The sequence below is a fragment of the Chiloscyllium plagiosum genome, unplaced genomic scaffold, assembly GCF_037043375.1.
Source record: "Chiloscyllium plagiosum isolate Xiang-an unplaced genomic scaffold, Cpla_swu_hap1 HiC_scaffold_11, whole genome shotgun sequence".
NCBI lineage: Eukaryota > Metazoa > Chordata > Chondrichthyes > Orectolobiformes > Hemiscylliidae > Chiloscyllium > Chiloscyllium plagiosum.
In genome coordinates, this window is record NW_028270149.1 from 2,648,394 (window position 1) to 2,666,550 (window position 18,157).

At 43.8% G+C, this 18,157-nt stretch overlaps 1 protein-coding gene across 2 annotated transcripts in view; it reads right to left on the reverse strand.

Moving 5' to 3' along the window:
• The window catches only part of arhgef6 (Rac/Cdc42 guanine nucleotide exchange factor 6), a 216,443-nt gene that overhangs the window by 162,040 nt on the left and 36,246 nt on the right, over positions 1-18,157 (reverse strand). For both annotated transcript variants that reach the window (XM_087991843.1, XM_087991842.1), the window contains exon 3: positions 11,280-11,367. In XM_087991843.1, coding sequence (XP_087847969.1) covers positions 11,280-11,367 — 88 coding nt within the window. The remainder of the gene's footprint in view (positions 1-11,279; positions 11,368-18,157) is intronic.

Below are 18,157 nucleotides of genomic sequence, written 5' to 3' on the forward strand. Positions count from 1 at the left end.
TTTACAACTGTCTATGACTGCTGCACTCCCAAAAATCTCACCTCCTCAGCACCTCCAATTTTACTGGTGCCTGTGTCTTTACCCATGGAGCCATAAGCCCTGGAATTCCGTCCCTCCCAATCCTCCCTTTAAAGACATTGCTGAAAACCTCCCTCTCTGACCAAGCTTTTAATCACTTAAACCTCCGACATGAGGTTTATTATCAAATGCTCTCAGAATGCACTGAGACATGTACTACAGTCAAGACTGGTATAACTGAGAACTTCTGTTTTTGTTGTAACTCTTCATGAATCACTGGCTCAGCTACAACATGGTGTTCAATTCTAGTTCCCTGGAATAACACAACTGTCCGTTGAAGAGATTGGGTAAACTGGGCCAGTATTTTCTATAGTTTTGCATAAAGAAAGGTGATCTCATTGCAACTTAGGATAGACATTTCCACTGGTTGGGGAAATTTAGAGTACAGAGATGCCATTTAGGCCCAAGATGAACAGACATTATTTTACTCAGAAGACTGTGACCATTTTTAATTCTCTACCACAGAGGACTGTAGAGCCTCATCCTTTGAGTGTATTTAGGGTAGAGGTTGAGGGATTTCTGATTAGCGGTGTATCAGTTACAGGGATGGGATAGGTAATAGACAGGTAAATGGTTCATCAGCCATGACTGTACTGAATGACAGGACAGGTTTGATGGGCTGATTGGCCTGTTCCAGTTCCTATGTAGTAAAACATGTCAAAACAGTACAGGATTAATTTTTTTAAATAAAACAGCTGACACAGGGAGAGGTTTGAACAAGTGACAGAAGCTCAAAGAGGTCAGTTTGAAGGAGTTTCTTGAATGAGGAAAGTGCAGGAGTGAGTGCAAAGGGGTTTAGTGAGGGAATTCTAGACCAGTAAGTCTAAGCTAATTAATGGCATAACAGAGGGAACCAAATAACTGACAGCAAAGTATCTGCTTTGCTGTGTGTGGCTGGCTCATGGTACCATGCTGCCCCTTTAGATTCACCACGTGGAACACAGCTAAAAGGAAACACTCACCAAAATATCTCTCCTTGGCTTAGGGTGAACAAATAAATACCAAGCGTTGGAGTGTCTCTCTCTCTCACACACACTCTCTCTCACACACTCTCTCTCTCTCTCTCTCACACACTCTCTCTCTCTCTCTCTCACACACTCTCTCTCTCTCTCTCTCACACACTCTCTCTCTCTCTCTCTCACACACTCTCTCTCTCTCTCTCTCACACACTCTCTCTCTCTCTCTCTCACACACTCTCTCTCTCTCTCTCTCTCACACACTCTCTCTCTCTCTCTCTCTCACACACTCTCTCTCTCTCTCTCACACACACTCTCTCTCTCTCTCTCACACACACTCTCTCTCTCTCTCACACACACTCTCTCTCTCACACACACTCTCTCTCTCTCTCTCACACACACTCTCTCTCTCTCTCTCACACACACTCTCTCTCTCTCTCTCACACACACTCTCTCTCTCTCTCTCTCTCTCTCTCACACACTCTCTCTCTCTCTCTCTCTCTCACACACACTCTCTCTCTCACACACACTCTCTCTCTCTCTCTCACACACACACTCTCTCTCTCTCTCTCTCTCACACACACACTCTCTCTCTCTCTCTCTCTCACACTCTCTCTCTCTCTCTCTCTCTCTCTCACACACTCTCTCTCTCTCTCTCTCTCACTCACACACACACAATCTTTTAATAAAGATCCTGTTTAAGCGGAATATTCCTCACATACTAAACACTCAATTCACAAGAGAGCTAAAGCTGAGTATTTAAACACAAACAGCTCAACAGATGACAGCAGAAGACACACTCACCAGTGAGTTAGGCAATGGTATACCTCAGGCATCTTATCAAAACTCCTATCTGATCTTGTTAATCTGACACAGAAATAGAACAGCATTACTGTGACAACAGCTTCAGATCAAATCCAGACCATCTCAGCAATATGCATTACTGTGCCTTGATAGACCAGCTCAATTTAAAGCCTGAATAATTGTAGTTGATAAACTGAACTGATTGAGAAATTCTAATTAGTTAATTAGGCCCATTTAGCAGTTCAAAGCTGACAATGGCTGTGCTGCAGAACCAACTCTGTTAAAGACTGAGCGAGCTGCTGAACACTGTCACGTGGCAGGATGCATATAACCAGGTCTAGATTTCATTCAGAAATGTTTCCACACCCAGGTTTTGTCCTCGTTTTACCCGTGACCTCTCCTCCTTTCCTCAGTGGTGCTGCTGCTGCTCATCCTGAAAACATTCGACAGAAAAGCATTGTCCAAATCACGTCTCCATCAAGCATTCTGAAAGCAGGTTAAAACTTCCTGGTTTCGCTGGGAGCACTGCACCAGTTTAATCAGGAAACTGTGGCCTTCACCTCCTGACAGGGCAGCTAATGGTGAAACTAACCTGTATGATTCCACATGCCCAGAACTGGTCCTGCTCAGAGTCCAAACAGTGAAATCCCAGTTGATCAATTAATTAAAGCAAGCCTTGATCTGAGCAATGAAAAGCAGTGACCTTCCTCACTGCCAATGGAGCACAGTCACAGGTTCAAATACCATTCTCCAGAGCAGTTTTGCAATTTATAATTCAAAAATGAATGAGTTTGAGCAAAAATCACTGATTAGTCAAGAAAGCCAAAAATCCCAAAAAGCAAAGGTAATTATTGACTGTTCGGAGAGGAATTCACAGCTGTCTGCAGCAGGAGCTAAAGAACCACGCATGGCCAGGTGGGATGGAGCTGCAGAGTGAGGAGCCTGGCCCATCCAGGATGGTTCTGGATTGAAGCCAACAGTAATTACACTCCAGGCTTCAGAAAGTCTACTTTCCAATGTAGCTACTCCTTATACAAGGCTACCACTTCTCAGTTATAGGAGAAAGGGAGGACTGCAGATGCTGGAGGTCAGCGTCAAAATGTGTGGTGCTGGAAAAGCACAGCCAGGCAGGCAGGATCACAAGAGCAGGAGAGTCAACATTTCAAGCATAAGCCCTTCATCAGCAATGATGAAGAGCTTAGGCGTGAAACATCGACTTGCCTGTTTCTCTGATCCTGTCTGACCGGCTGTGCTTTTACTTCTCAATTACACCACAGCCAACACAATGTGAAAGACACCAGTGAGAGAGAGTGGCCAAGTGGGAAGACACATTTAAGAAGTTAATTTTAAAGGGAGAATTATGAGAAGTAATACAAGTGGAATGGACTATTTTAAAGAGGATGCAGGGACAGTGTGACCAGAGGGTGTAGGTACTCAACTCTTTGATGATGTTTGAACAGGTTCAAAAGACTGTTGAAAACACATTTTGAATCCTTAGCCTTACAAACAAACACAGCATAACAATCCAAAGAAATTAAGTCCCTCTCTAGTACTCCTCCTATTCTACAACCCTCAAATGATATCTGATCCCCTCTAAACCTAGCCTCTTCCACATCCCATTGTTTCATCCTGGTGACCATGCCTTCATGGGCCTTGTCCTAATTTCTGAAATTCCTGACCTAAACTTCTCCTTCACTAACTCTCTTTGCTCCTTTAAAACCTACCTTTCACCTGTTTGGTCAAATGACCAAATATGTTTTCACATAACTGGATGCTAAACTTTGATGATATTCCTTCAACATTTCTTATAAGTTTCACACATTAAAGATGCTTTAAAGGGCAACAGAAGCAGTTTCAAAAGTAATTTCAAAGACAAATTGTTGAAATATTTGAATGGAAAAGTGTGCAGGGTTACAGGGAAAGATCATCTCTTTACAAAGAGGCAGTACAGATGTAATGGGCTGAATGGCCCCTTTCTGATCTGTGAGATTCTGAGAGTGCTACCACTTACATTTCAAGACAAGGTGTATTTACATTTTTTAAGTATGAATCCAGCTTCCATGCATGATCAATGCTGAAGGTGAGGCTGAATAAATGACTTTCTTAAGGAAAGGTGACATGATGCAGGAGGTTGATACATTTCTTGATCATGATCGGAGAAGAGGGTTATGAAGGTGGTGTAAAAGGCCATGATTGCACTGAATGGTGGAACAGGCTCAATGGGGCGAATGGCCTACGCTTGTTCCCACAAACCTGTCCCTGTCTGCCTAGTTGTTGAGGATAAGTTTCTGCAACAATGATACTTCAAGCATCACTGCAGGGAACCGATTATTCTGAATACTATTACAAACAGTGTTGTGCCAGGAGGATCTATGAATTGGAAAATTAGTTTTCTTCTGAACGTTTTGACCAAAACCCTGTTTTAAAGATGGTTTAACTGACAAATTTAAATTAAAAAGATAACTTTATCACAATGTCAACTGTGCCAACACGAAAAATGAAAATCATTTTCGTCTAATTAAATCTGTGATTGATGTTTAATTCTCAGCTGAAGACTGTTGTTTTGCAGCTTCATTTTGTACATTAGATTTCAAATTTCTCAATAAAGACTCTTTAGGTTAAAAAAAGTGATCTCCAGGTTACAGGAAGTCTGAAAGGAAGAGGCACCCCCAACCCCCCAGGTCCCTCTGTTCTGTTTCAGTGGATCGTGGTGACCTGTGTGTAAACTCCATTTGTCTTTACTCCTCCTTTCTTGGATTCTCCTACTCTGAGAAAACCTACTATCCCTCATTGTGGAGATTTCAATCGACCTCCAACACCTACAGCTTTTATGGAAAGAGGGTTCATGCACCCACTGCTTCCAGATTCCTTCCCCAGAGGAAAGCTTTTCTCCATGAACCAAACAAAACACTGATCATTTTAGGTCTCCCCTCAACCTATTAAATTTAACTTGGCTTGTGTTCCCTTAATGTAAACTGTCCTCATTGTTCAACCCTTTAAACTCTATATCAATGCAGTAATGGTACAGTGCTAGATTCAACAATATATTTTTATTCCAAATATCTTCTCAACCAGCCTATAATTAATTAATTACAGACTCACCCATGACATCATCTCTCTGAAACAGCATGCTGATGCTCAGTGGATGAACTCTACACACTAATTACAACTATTCCATTACCTCACTTTCCAACAAGGCAGCACTAAAGTCTGTCATGGTAATCTAACCATTCACAGGAAAAAGAAGCCATGCACATTTAGGATAACTGAGCTGGAGGAATAATTACTCCTCCTCTAAATAATGCAGCTTTGTCCCTCAATGTGGAAGTTACATTACTCTTCAACAGTACAATTTGGATTTATGAAATATATTCAAAGTTAACAATCCCAAAAGTATATCACAAGAGGTCAATAACAAAACTCAACATTGGGCCATAAGGAGACATTACCACAGGAGTTTAAAGCTTGATTAAAGAGATCAGCTTATAGCAGCATGGTAAAGAGGGAGGTGGGAGTGTGGTGCTGGAAAAGCACAGCAGGTCAGGCAGTGCCCGAGAAGCAGGAGAATCGGTGTTTCAGGCAGGAGCCCTTCATTAGGAGTGGCCCTGGTAAAGATGAAGATAGAACAGAAAGGTGAAGAGAGGATACTCCAGTTGTCATAGAGCCACAGAGCATGGAAACAGACCCTTCGTCCATGCTGACCATAATCCCAAACTAAACTAGTCCCACTTGTTTGTGCTTGGTCCATATCCTTCCAAACCTTTCCTGTTCATGTACTTATCTACATGTCTTTTAAAAGCTGTAACTGTACCCACAACCATCACTTCCTCTGGAAGGTCATTCCACACATGAATCACTGTGTAAAAACAATTGTCCTTCATATCTTTTTTAACTTTTTCCTCTCACCTTAAAAATACTCCCCTTAGTGTTGAAATCTCCCAGTCGAGGGAAAAGATAACTGCTATTCATCTTAACTATAACCCTCATGATTTCATAAACCTCTACAAGGTCACCCCTCAACCTCCTATGATCCAGTAAAAAACATCCCAGCCTATCCAGCCTCTCCTTATAATTCAAATTCTCCATTCCTAGCAACATCCTGGCAAATATTTTCTGAACCCCCTCCAGCTTAATGAGCTCCTTCCTACAACAATAATCTTAGAGTAGGAACAAAGGTCGGCATAACATCGAGAGCCCAAGGGCCAGTATTGTTCTAACAGGGCCACCAGGAACTGGACACAGTACTCCAACGGAGGCCCCACCAACATCCTGTACAGCCTCAACATGGGCTCCCAGCTCCATCTGAACAATGAAGGAAAGCATGCTAAATGCTTTCTGAACCTCCCTGTCTAAATATTACCTATATAGGTCAGGACCTAAACTGACAGCATGGCCATTAATGAGGGAGTGCATAAAGCTGGAGACACATTATAGGCCAAATTGGAGGTGTGTATATACCTTGGGAGGTTGGGGGACTGAAGGGGATGATAGAGATAGAGAGAGGCAAGCATATGGAAGACTGTGAAAGACAGATAAGAATGTTTAAAGATCGAGGTGCTGATGGTATGCACAAAAATGTTGCCAGATTGAGGTCAATAAAAGTTAGCAAGCTTTGGGACAATGGGCAAACAGGACTTTTGGCCAATTTTAGATTAGCTTTTTATAAATTCACCTATGGGTCTTTGCTGGTTGGGCTCAGGTTTATGGAGATGAGAGAATGACTAGGAAGGAGTTAGAAAAGTCGAGTTTTGAGGTAGTAAAGGCAGGGAGGAGGGTTTCCAGATCAGATGAACTGAGGCAGGACAGGGTTAGATGACATTATAAAAGGTGGTGAGGTCAGAAACTTACCCAAGGGTCAAATAGTGCATTGTGAACAATCCAGTTCAGGCTGAGACTGTAGAGAGATCTGACAGAGACAGATCGTATCACTGAGAGAGAGGAAACAGGGAAGACTTGGGGCGGCACTGTGGCTCAGTGGTTAGCACTGTTGCCTCACAGCGCCAGGGACCCAGGTTCAATTCCCGCCTCGGGCAGCTGTCTGTGTGGAGTTTGCACATTCTCCCGTGTCTGCGTGGGTTTCCTCCCACAATCCAAAGATGTGCAGGTTAGGTAAATTGGCCATGCTAAATTGCCCATACTGTTAGGTGCAGGGGTAAATGTAAGAGAATAAGTCTGGGTGGTTGCTCTTCAGAGGGTCGGTGTGGACTTGTTGGGCTGAAAGGCCTGTTTCCATACTGTAGGGAATCTAAGACTGCAGATGCTGGAGAGTCACAGAAGATAGAGTGTGATGCTGAGAGAAAATAGCAGGTTAGGCAGCATCTGAGCAGCAGGAGATCGATATTTCAAGCAGCACCCTTTGTCAGGTTCTGCCTGACCTGCTGTGCTTTTCCCAGCGCCACACCATTTACTCATAGACAGACAGGGCCACCAGCACCTCTCCATTATTGGTGGGGATGAAAGCAGAGGCCACAGGGAGAAGGATTTGACAAGACGGGCTGCAATACAGAAAAGGTGGCAAGAGATCTGTTTGTGTCCCAAGATAATCCTAGAATCATGAAAAATCTTCATAGGAAGAGCAGGGCCTAACAGTGTGTCATGAACTTTAGCAGGAGTGGCTAAGCCAGTTCAAATCAGTGGCATTTGGATTTAAGGGAATGAATGCAAATAGGACCCTGGTCAGTGTCAGAGAGATGAATTGTTCCAATAGGTTTAAAAGCAAAGTTAAAATGGGCTACAGTTGAATTCATTTTGATACCTAATACATACATACTACACAAAATTTTACTGCATACCAAACACTAGTGCTGATATTAAGCAAACTCTCTCGTGCATGGTACACAGAATTGTTTTGCCATTCCTGGACATAGGAACACATTTCATTTTAATAAAAGAAAGGGGATAAGTCAACCATGTTATTCAGGGAAGTGAAGGACAGCATCAAATTGAAAGAAAACAAAATGTGGCAAATATTAGTAGTAAATCATAAGAATGAAAAATTTTAAAGAAACAATAAAGGACAACCAAAAGTAAAGAGGGAGAAAATAAACTGAGGGTGAACTTGCAATTTATATCAAAACAGACAAAAAGAATTTTTTAAATATATAAAAAGGAAGAGGAAGGTCCAAGTGAGTTTAGGCCCTTTTGAGAATTGGGCTGGGAAAACAATAATAGGGATCAGGAAATGGGTGAGGAGTTGAATAAATATCTTGCATCAATCTTCACAGTAAAAGAGACGAACAGCATTCCAAAGAACTAAATAACCTACGACAACAAGAAGGGTAGAAAAACAAAATACAATGACTATTGCTCGAGAAAAACAATGAGAGAAACTAGTGAGGCTAAAGACCAATCAGTCCCCTGGACCTGCGATAGGAGGGATGGGACAGGATGGGATGGGGTGAATCCAATGATATTAAATGAAGTGCCTTAAGAGATAGTGGCCACACTGGTAGCAATCTTCCAAAGATCATTAGATTCTGGAAAAGTTCCAAAGGATTAGAAAACTGCCGATGTAACTCCTTTCCTCAAAGGAAGGAGAAAGTGAGGACTGCAGATGCTGGAGATCAGAGCTGAAAAATGTGTTGCTGGAAAAGCGCAGCATCCAAGGAGCAGGAGAATCGATGTTTCGGGCATAAGCTCTTCTTCAGGAATGTGGAAGGTGTGCCAAGCAGGCTAAGATAAAAGGTAGGGAGGAGGAACTTGGGGGAGGGGCGTTGGGAATGCAATAGGTGGAAGGAGGTTAAGGTGAGGGTGATAGTCCGGAGAGGGGGTGAGGGGCGGAGAGGTCAGGAAGAAGATTGCAGGTCAAGAAGGCGGTGCTGAGTCAGAGGGTTGGGACTGAGATAAGGTGGGGGGAGGGGAAATGAGGAAGCTGGAGAAATCTGCATTCATCCCTTGTGGTTGGAGGGTTCCTAGGCGGAAGATGAGTCGCGCTTCCTCCAGGCGTTGTATTGCTATGGTCTGGCGATGGAGGAGGCCGAGGGAAGGAGACGAAAACAGGTAATTGTATACCAGTTAGATGAGTATCTGTTCTTGGAAAAATATAGAAATTTTATACTACTGTTAAACCCATTAAAACTAGGGGCATACGTTTAGGATGAGAGGAGAAAGCTTCAAATACGTCATTAGAGGAACTTTGTTTTACACAGGGAGTGGTTAGTGTGTGAAATGAGCTGCCAGAGAAAGTAGTGGATGCAGGTATACTTACAACAATTAAAAAGACTTTTGGATAATATCATGAATAGGAAAGATTTGGAGGGACATGAGGGACAGGCAGGTGGAACTGGTTTAGTTTGGGAACATGGTCAGCGTGGAGTAATTGAACCAAAGGATCTGTTTCCATGCTGTCTGACTGTAAGTAATACCAGAGCATTCAGAAATATATAATCTGATCAAGCAGAGTTGGCAAGACTTCATGAAGGGGAATCATATGTAATAAATGTATTAGAATTCTTTGAAGAGGTAAGAAGCTGGAGAGATAAAGGAGAAGCCGTAGATGAAATTTATTTTGATTTCCATAAGACATCCGATAAGGTACCATATGTAAGATTACTTAATGAGATAGAACCGCATGATACTGGGCGTATATATGAGCATGGACAAAGGATTGACCAACTAATAAAAGACAGAGTTGGGATAAAGGGGGCATTTTCAGGATGGCCACCTGTAACAAGTGGAGAGCCACAGCAATCTGTACTGAGGCCACAATTACATGCAATAGATATTAGTGACTGGGATGAGAAAAACGTGGAAGTATTATAACCAAGTTTGCGGATGGCATAAAAATAGCTTCTCCAGCACAATGATTTGAGTTGAAACTTCCAGCACCTAGAGTCTGCTTGATTCTACTTAAAAGATGTTTAGGGTCTCGACAAGGTAGATGCAGAAAGGTTATTTCCTCTTGCGGGACCAGTCTTGGACCAGAGGGTATAGTCTGAGCATAAACGATTAGGTCAAATGGCCTATTCCTGCTTCTATGTGCATGGTTTGAAAGCTCATTGAAGACTCTGCTGCTCACATTGGTCATCAGCTCCACCCATGCTCGTTGATCTACAGTGGTTCATGGTTGATGAGTTCATTAATTTTAACATTCTCATCCTTGGTTTCAAATTGGTCCCTGGTCTCAGCCCTCCCTATCTCTGTAGTCTCCTCCAGCCCCATTATCATCACCATTCTCTGCTCTGTTCCTCTTGTATCTCACTGATTTCAATTACTCCACCATTGATGGATGTATCTTCAGTTCTGCAATGACCCCATGAATCCTTTCCACCTTTGTCTGCTTTACAGAACAGTCCTTGAAAGCTAGGTCACCTGCTCCAGTATGTCGTGTGTCTTGGTGTCAATATGTTCCTGGGACCATTTTACTATGCTAAAGGCAATGTATAAATGCAAGTAATTGCTGTGAGATTTATTTTTCCCTGCATTAGTGGGTCTCACACAGCTACAGGAATGACAAAAAATACACACCCTGATTTATCAATATACCTTCCCTCAACTTTGCCCTTTTACAATCTGTTAGATTTGTGCATCAGAATCCAGTGATACCAGCACACACTAAGTACAAATAGAAAAGGCAGTTCAACTGTAGGGAGTCTTTCCCCAGTGTAAAGTTCTGGGGAGATGATAATCACCACAGGTTGGTGAGGGGTGGCAAACCAAGGAAAGCAAAAACTAAACTGAGTTGAGTTTTTTTGGATTTATGTTACCTGTACACCCAGTGTTGCAAGGCTACTTCAGAGGTCACTGAGACATCTCAATAATGGAGGAGCTGAAGTCATGCATAAGCAACATTAGATAAACAACTTATGAAGAACCAGTCCTTTACTCGAGTGCCAGCTCACTGAATATTAGATCTATCAGTCTGGATTCATAGGTGCTCAACATATTCTTCGGACTAAAACATGTGTTTTTGGGGTTCAGGTTGAAAGATGGGCAAAGTTTCCCTGTGTACAACTGAACCAATTTTAGGAATAAATTTTATGCGCAGTGCTGGTGAAAGAAAGATCTTTGCTTACATATACACAAAATACTGCGGGTGCTCTAAATCTGAAACAAAAAACAGTGCTGGATAAGCTAAGCGACAGCATCTGTGGAGAAACAGAACTAATGTGTCCAGTATGACTCTGACTTGAAATGTTAACTGTTTCTGTCCGCACAGATGCTGCCAGGTTTTTACTCATGTTTAACTAACAGCAGAGCTGTGATACTACCGACATGTTGGATACAAACAGCTTACTTATTTCAAACCTGCAACCTAACTGAACATACAATTCACAGTCTTCACTAATCCCTTCACACATTCCAAGAAAATCATGCAACACCAAACAAACCACTCAACACAGCATGAGCAAATCACACTGATGGCTATCCAAAGCCACCAGCCAGATAGGAAGATGCTGAAAAAGTAAATCCCCTCCCAAGGCAAAGTGAGTCACATCTTACCTTCAGTGGCCTTGTTAATTGCTGAAAGGGTGCTCAAAACCTTGTTGAAGTTCAGTCCTTTGTACAGGTCATTGACATCAAATGTTTGCTGCAAACAACAAAGTCAAAAGTAAATCAAAGTTAAACTTGTACAGAAACATTACACGCTCAGGAAGTGGGCAATGATAGCAAGGTTACCATTTATTGTCCAATCCTAAAACAGATTTCCTTCCGAGGGACACAAGTCAACTGGATGGATTTTTACAATAATCTGATGGCTTCACAAATCACTTTTACTGAGTCCTAATTTTTATTCACATATTGTTTCTTAAATCTAAATTTAAGTTTGTAATCTGTTAATGGTGAGATTTAAGTTGTATGAATTATTAACCTAGGTTTCGAGAACACTAGACATACGATGATGCTATCACCCACGAATCAATACTCAGTGTACAGTCTACAGTATCTGTTGTCTGCCTCACTATAGTGAAGTATATTAATACCATTTAAACAAAAATAATTTTTACATGAAGCAATTTAACTTCTGTTTCATTAAGATGCACCGCAATCCACCAAAAGGGGATGTGAACCTTCCTGATAACAGGACACTTCTGTAAAATAGCCATGTTCAATTGCCTGAATCGCAAAACTTATAGCATTAAATATTTATTCAAACTATTCCAAAAATTTAAGAACAGATTACTTTAGCTGCCAATTACATTTGCAGGAAGAGGAGAAAAAGGACAAATGAAGTGAATCAGCTTGAAGTGAGTGAACTTTGTTTTAAACCATCTGATCTGTGTTTCCTTCCTCTTTACCACAGACGGCAGGAGCAACCCAAAATGTTTAAAAAACAGCTCAGCGTATGAAGCTCACTGCTGAGATTAACCATTTATGGGACTTTGGATACAATAGTCTGGACTTTCCATACTCCAAAATACTTAATTTAATCCACTAAGTAATTCTGGTTTGTCATCCGAGAGAGAACCTGCAGTAAAACAACATCTACCATAAGCCCTCAGGATCTCCCAGTCTATTATCCAGTCTACAAAGTACTTTTGAATTGCAATTACTGTTGTTTGTAGGCAAACATGGCAGCCAGTTTACAGAAAGCAAACCTCTAACACAAGAAAAACCCAAATGACAGTTTATCTATTGGGTCAAAAGTATAGCTGTTAGGCAGGAAGCAGATCCCATTTTGGCAAAATGAGTCCATGTAAAACACAAGCTGCACTGCATTGCATTCACAGCAAACATGTTCAAAATGAGCACCTCCACAGAATCTCCACATTCTGACCAAATGGCCAACCAAGATGGAAAGGGGAACCAATCAGGGCAGCGTCCAATGACAAACCAGTTCACAAGAAACCTTGGTGACCAGGAGCCACAACTGGCTGTCTCTGAATACTCCATTCCTGCAGAACAGACAGCATCGGGTTTGAACTGACTTTCTTACTTAGATGGGTCCAATTAGAACAATCCTTCCCTGCTGCAGCAATGGGAGATCCAGCCCACAGTAAATGTTACCACTGAATCAAGCTGGCAGCCAGGAGATGTTCTGTAGTTGCAACAAGGTCTGTACTCACACCCCAACCATACCCCAACAGGAGATACAAAACTGATGAAGTCAGCAATTTCCTAATCCAGAATTCATAATTTCATCACAGAGTCATAGAGATGTACTGCATGGAAACAGACCCTTCGGTCCAACCCGTCCATGCTGACCAGATATTCCAACCCAATCTAGTCCCACCTGACAGCACCCGGCCCATATCCCTCCAAACCCTTCCTATTCATATACCCATCCAAATGCCTCTTAAATGTTGCAATTGTACCAGCCTCCACCACTTCCTCTGGCAGCTCATTCCTTACACGTACCACCCTCTGCGTGAAAAGTTGCCACTTAAGTCTCTTTTATATCTTTCCCCTCTCACCTTAAACCAATGCCCTCTAGTTCTGGACTCCCTGACCCCAGGGAAAATATTTTGCCTATTTACCCTATCCATGCCCCTCATGATTTTATAAACCTCTATAAGGTCACCCCTCAGCCTCCAACACTCCAGGGAAAACAGCCCCAGCCTGTTCAGCCTCTCCCTATAGCTCAAATCCTCCAAATCTGGCAATATCCTTGTAGATCTTTTTTGAACCCTTTCAAGTTTCACAACATCTTTCCGATATGAAGGAGACCACAATTGCACGCAATATTCCAATAGTGGCCTAACCAATGTCCTGTACAGCCGAAACATCACCTCCCAACTCCTGTACTCAATACTCTGACCAATAAAGGAAAGCATACCAAACGCCTTCTTCACTATCCCATCTACCTGCGACTCCACTCTCAGGCAGCAATGAACCTGCTCTCCGAGGTCTCTTTGTTCAGCAACACTCCCTAGGACCTTACCATTAAGTGTATAAGTCCTGCTAAGATTTGCTTTTCCAAAATGCAGCACCTCGCATTTATCTGAATTAAACTCCATCTGCCACTTCTCAGCCCATTGGCCCATTTGGTCAAGATCCTGTTGTAATCTGAGGTAACCTTCTTCCCTATCCAGTACACCTCAAATTTTGGTATCATCTGCAAACTTACTAACTGTACCTCTTATGCTCGCATCCAAATCATTTATGTAAATGATGAAAAGTAGAGGACCCAGCACCGATCCTTGTGGCACTCCACTGGTGACAGGCCTCCAGTCTGAAAAACAACCCTCCACCACCACCCTCTGTCTTCTACCTTTGAGCCAGTTCTGTATCTAAAATGGCTAGTTCTCCCTGTCTTCCATGAGATCTAACCTTGCTAATCAGTCTCCCATGGGGAACCTTGTCAAACGCCTTACTGAAGTCCATATAGATCACATCTACTCATCAATCCCCTTTGTTACTTCTTCAAAAAACTCAATCAAGTTTGTGAGACATGATTGCCCACACACATGTTGACTATCCCTAATCAGTCCTTGCCTTCCCAAATACATGTACATCCTGTCCCTCAGGATTCCCTTCAACAACTTGCCCACCACCGAGGTCAGGCTCACTGGTCTATAGTTCCCTGGCTTGTCTTTACCGCCCTTCTTAAACAGTGGCACCACGTTTGCCAACCTCCAGTCTTCCGGCACCGCACCTGTGACTATCGATGATACAAATATCTCAGCAAAAGGCCCAGCAATCACTTCTCTAGCTTCCCACATAGTTCTCGGGTACACCTGATCAGGTCCTGGGGATTTATCCACGTTTAACCGTTTCAAGACATCCAGCACTTCCTCCTCTCTAACCTGGACATCTGTCACCATCTATTTCCCTACAGCCTATATCTTTCATATCCTTTTCCACAGTAAATAACGATGCAAAATATTCATTTACTATCTCCCCCATTTTCTGTGGCTCCACACAAAGGCTGCCTTGCTGATCTTTGAGGGGCCCTATTCTCTCCCTAGTTACCCTTTTGTCCTTAATATATTTGTAAAAACCCTTTGGATTCTCCTTAATTCTATTTGCCAAAGCTATCTCATGTCCCTGTTTTGCCCTCCTGATTTCCCTCTTAAGTATACTCCTACTTCCTTTATACTCTTTTAAGGATTCACTCGATCTATCCTGTCTATACTTGACATATGCTTCCTTCTTTTTCTTAACCAAACCCTCAATTTCTTTAGTCATCCAGCATTCCCTATACCTACCAGCCTTTCCTTTCACCCTGACAGGAATATACTTTCTCTGGATTCTTGTTATCTCGTTTCTGAAGGCTTCCCATTTTCCAGCCGTCCCTTTACCTGCGAACATCTGCCTCCAATCAGCTTTCGAAAGTTTTTGCCTAATACTGTCAAAATTGGCCTTTCTCCAATTTAGGACTTCAACTTTTAGATCTGGTCTATCCTTTTCCATCACAATTTTAAAACGAATAGAATTATGGTCGCTGGCCCCAAAGTGCTCCCCCACTGACACCTCAGTCACCTGCCCTGCCTTATTTCCCAAGAGTAGGTCAGGTTTTGCACCTTCTCTAGTGGGTACATCCACATACTGAATCAGAAAATTGTCTTGATTCTGGTTAATCCAAGATGGAGAATGGGAAAAATTTCTGGCTGTAACAGCTGCTCCTTTTTTGAGGTATTTTAGGTGCTGGAGGTGATTTCCTCGAATTCCAGGAGCAACAATTACTGTTTTATATGCTGTTGCAATTATTTTGGAACTTTGGAAAAAGTCAAAACAAAGGAAGCACATCAACAGCAGCTCAAACCGATGGCCAATGTTCCAGCACTGGAAACTCAAACACAGCCTCTTGCAAACGCAGATACAAAGTGCATTTTTGCAAACTGACAAATTCAAAATAGTTCTTTGGAAATCAATCAAGGATGTTTCTGCGATCAGTACATACCCGATCTATCTTTCACAACAAAGGTTACTAACTCATTGTCTCATATTCCTGCTGTTTGGTGAGGTTTTACCCCGTACTATCCCTAGTTGTCTCTGGGGTGAAAGTTGGGAACACCAGGAGGGTCTCTCGCAGCTTATCTGGCTGTGCTGCTGGGAGGATGCTGAGACATGGGAGCTCTGTACTTCCACTGTTTGCAATGGAGAATCAGGTTAACTCAAGGTCAGAATAACCAAAGAAGGGAAAAGCAGCTTCCTTTCCCAGTTTGCACAGATTTCAAAATGCTCAACACAGAATCTTCAAACAGTGACCCTGCAAAAAGGTGTCTGGAATGAAAAACAAACAGCAGCTCGAAGCTTTGCCTGGGTGCCAGTGGTGTCTCGATGGGAATAGTTCACTTCTCCAAAGCATAAGATTGAGAGCTTAGACCCGCACCTTCCACCCACAAGTGTTTATCCAGGTTTCCTAAAATGTATTGATATGATTCACTTCAACCACTCACTGTGGAAGCACGCTCCATGTTCTTAACACTGACTGGAGAGAGAATTCCCCAAAGTCCCATTTATTCATGGATTTATTAATGACTAGCTTCTCTTTATGATGTCTAGTCTTGGACTCAACTACAAGTAGAAACATGCTCAGGAGCTCTCATTGATGAAATGATTCGAAACCGAATCCAAAGTTCAGCCTTCTCCAAACTACAGGCAGGAGGCTGGAAGAACACTGTTTACAGAGGTTCACCGGCCTCTCTTCCAACCCAGTTTACTGCATCAGCTGCTCCTGATGTGGTCTTCTCTACATCGAGGAGACCAAATGCAAACTTAGGGAACGGCTCACCGAGCATCTCAGCCAGGCCCACAGGGGCTGACCGGACCTCCCAGTCACCGCCCATTTTAATTCCCCTTCCCACTCCCTTTCCGAAATGACCATCCTTGGCTTCCTCCATTGCCACAATGAACCAAACTGCTAATTGGAGGAACACCACCTCATCTTCCGTCTGGGCAGCCTACAGCCTGGAGGACTCAACATTGAGATTTCCAATTTCAAATAACCTCCCTCCCCATCTGCCGACTCCCTTCCCAGCCCCTCCCCCTCACTTCCACTTCTCCCAGCCACCAACCGGATTCATTCCTCTCATTGACCAACCAGGTCGTACCCTTGGCCTGTCTTCACCCATGCCCACTTCACAACCCTGTCCCCACCAACCCCTTTATCTGCAGCTCCCCCGACATCCACCCCCCAGTCCTGAAGAAGAGTTAGACCCGAAACGTCGATTTCTTGTCCCCCTGATGCTGTCTGCCTTGCTGTGTTCCCCCAGCCTCCTGCCTGTCCCTCCTGATACTGCCTGCTTTGCTGTGTTCCCCCACCCTCCTGCCTGTCCCTCCGATGCTGCCTGCCTTGCTGTGATCCCCCAGCCTCCTGCCTGTCCCTCCTGATGCTGCCTGCCTTGCTGTGTTCCCCCAGCCTCCTGCCTGTCCCTCCTGATGCTGCCTGCCTTGCTGTGTTCCCCCAGCCTCTTGCCTGTCTCTCCGATGCTGCCTGCCTTTCTGTGTTCCCCCAGCCTCCTGCCTGTCCATCCTGATGTTGCCTGCATTGCTGTGTTTCCCCCAGCCTCCTGCCTGTCCCTCCTGATGCTGCCTGGCTTGCTGTGTTCCCCCAGCCTCCTGCCTGTCCCTCCTGATGCTGCCTGCCTTGCTGTGTTCCTCCAGCCTCCTGCCTGTCCCTCCTGATGCTGCCTGGCTTGCTGTGTTCCCCCAGCCTCCTGCCTGTCCCTCCTGATGCTGCCTGGCTCGCTGTGTTCCTCCAGCCTCCTGCCTGTCCCTCCTGATGCTGCCTGCCTTGCTGTGTTCCTCCAGTCTCCTGACTGTCCGTCCTGATGCTGCCTGCCTTGCTGTTTTCCTCCAGTCTCCTGCCTGTCCCTCCTGATGCTGCCTGCCTTGCTGTGTTCCTCCAGTCTCCTGACTGTCCGTCCTGATGCTGCCTGCCTTGCTGTGTTCCCCCAGCCTCCTGCCTGTCCCTCCTGATGCTGCCTGCCTTGCTGTGTTCCCCCAGCCTCCTGCCTGTCCCTCCTGATGCTGCCTGCCTTGCTGTGTTCCCCCAGCCTCTGCGTGTCTACTTTGGATTCCAGCATTTTCTGATTTTTTTTTTGTTTTATCTCCAAACTATGGCAGTAAATATTTGACAACAGAATCTTTCACAAGGCAACAAAAGGTCCTGGTTCCATCACCACCCTGCTGTATTGCAGTGAGAGCTGCAATGTGGATCAGAAACACTTAATTCCATTCGAGAAATTCCACCAGCATTGCCTCTCCACAACCCTGGGGAGGGCCACTGAAATGTCCTTCTTGAAGCAACTCCATAAACATCAGGCAAAGCCCTGATAAAACCAGCTAGACTGGTGACTGTACCCAGATGCTGGACAGCAGTTCCCACGTTAAGATCTGTCATTTCGACTCTCAAATGGTCAGTGTTTCAGGGTGTGGTCAAAGAAAACACTGCGTAGATGCTCTGAAGCTCTCCCTGAAGCTGAGGAGCATTG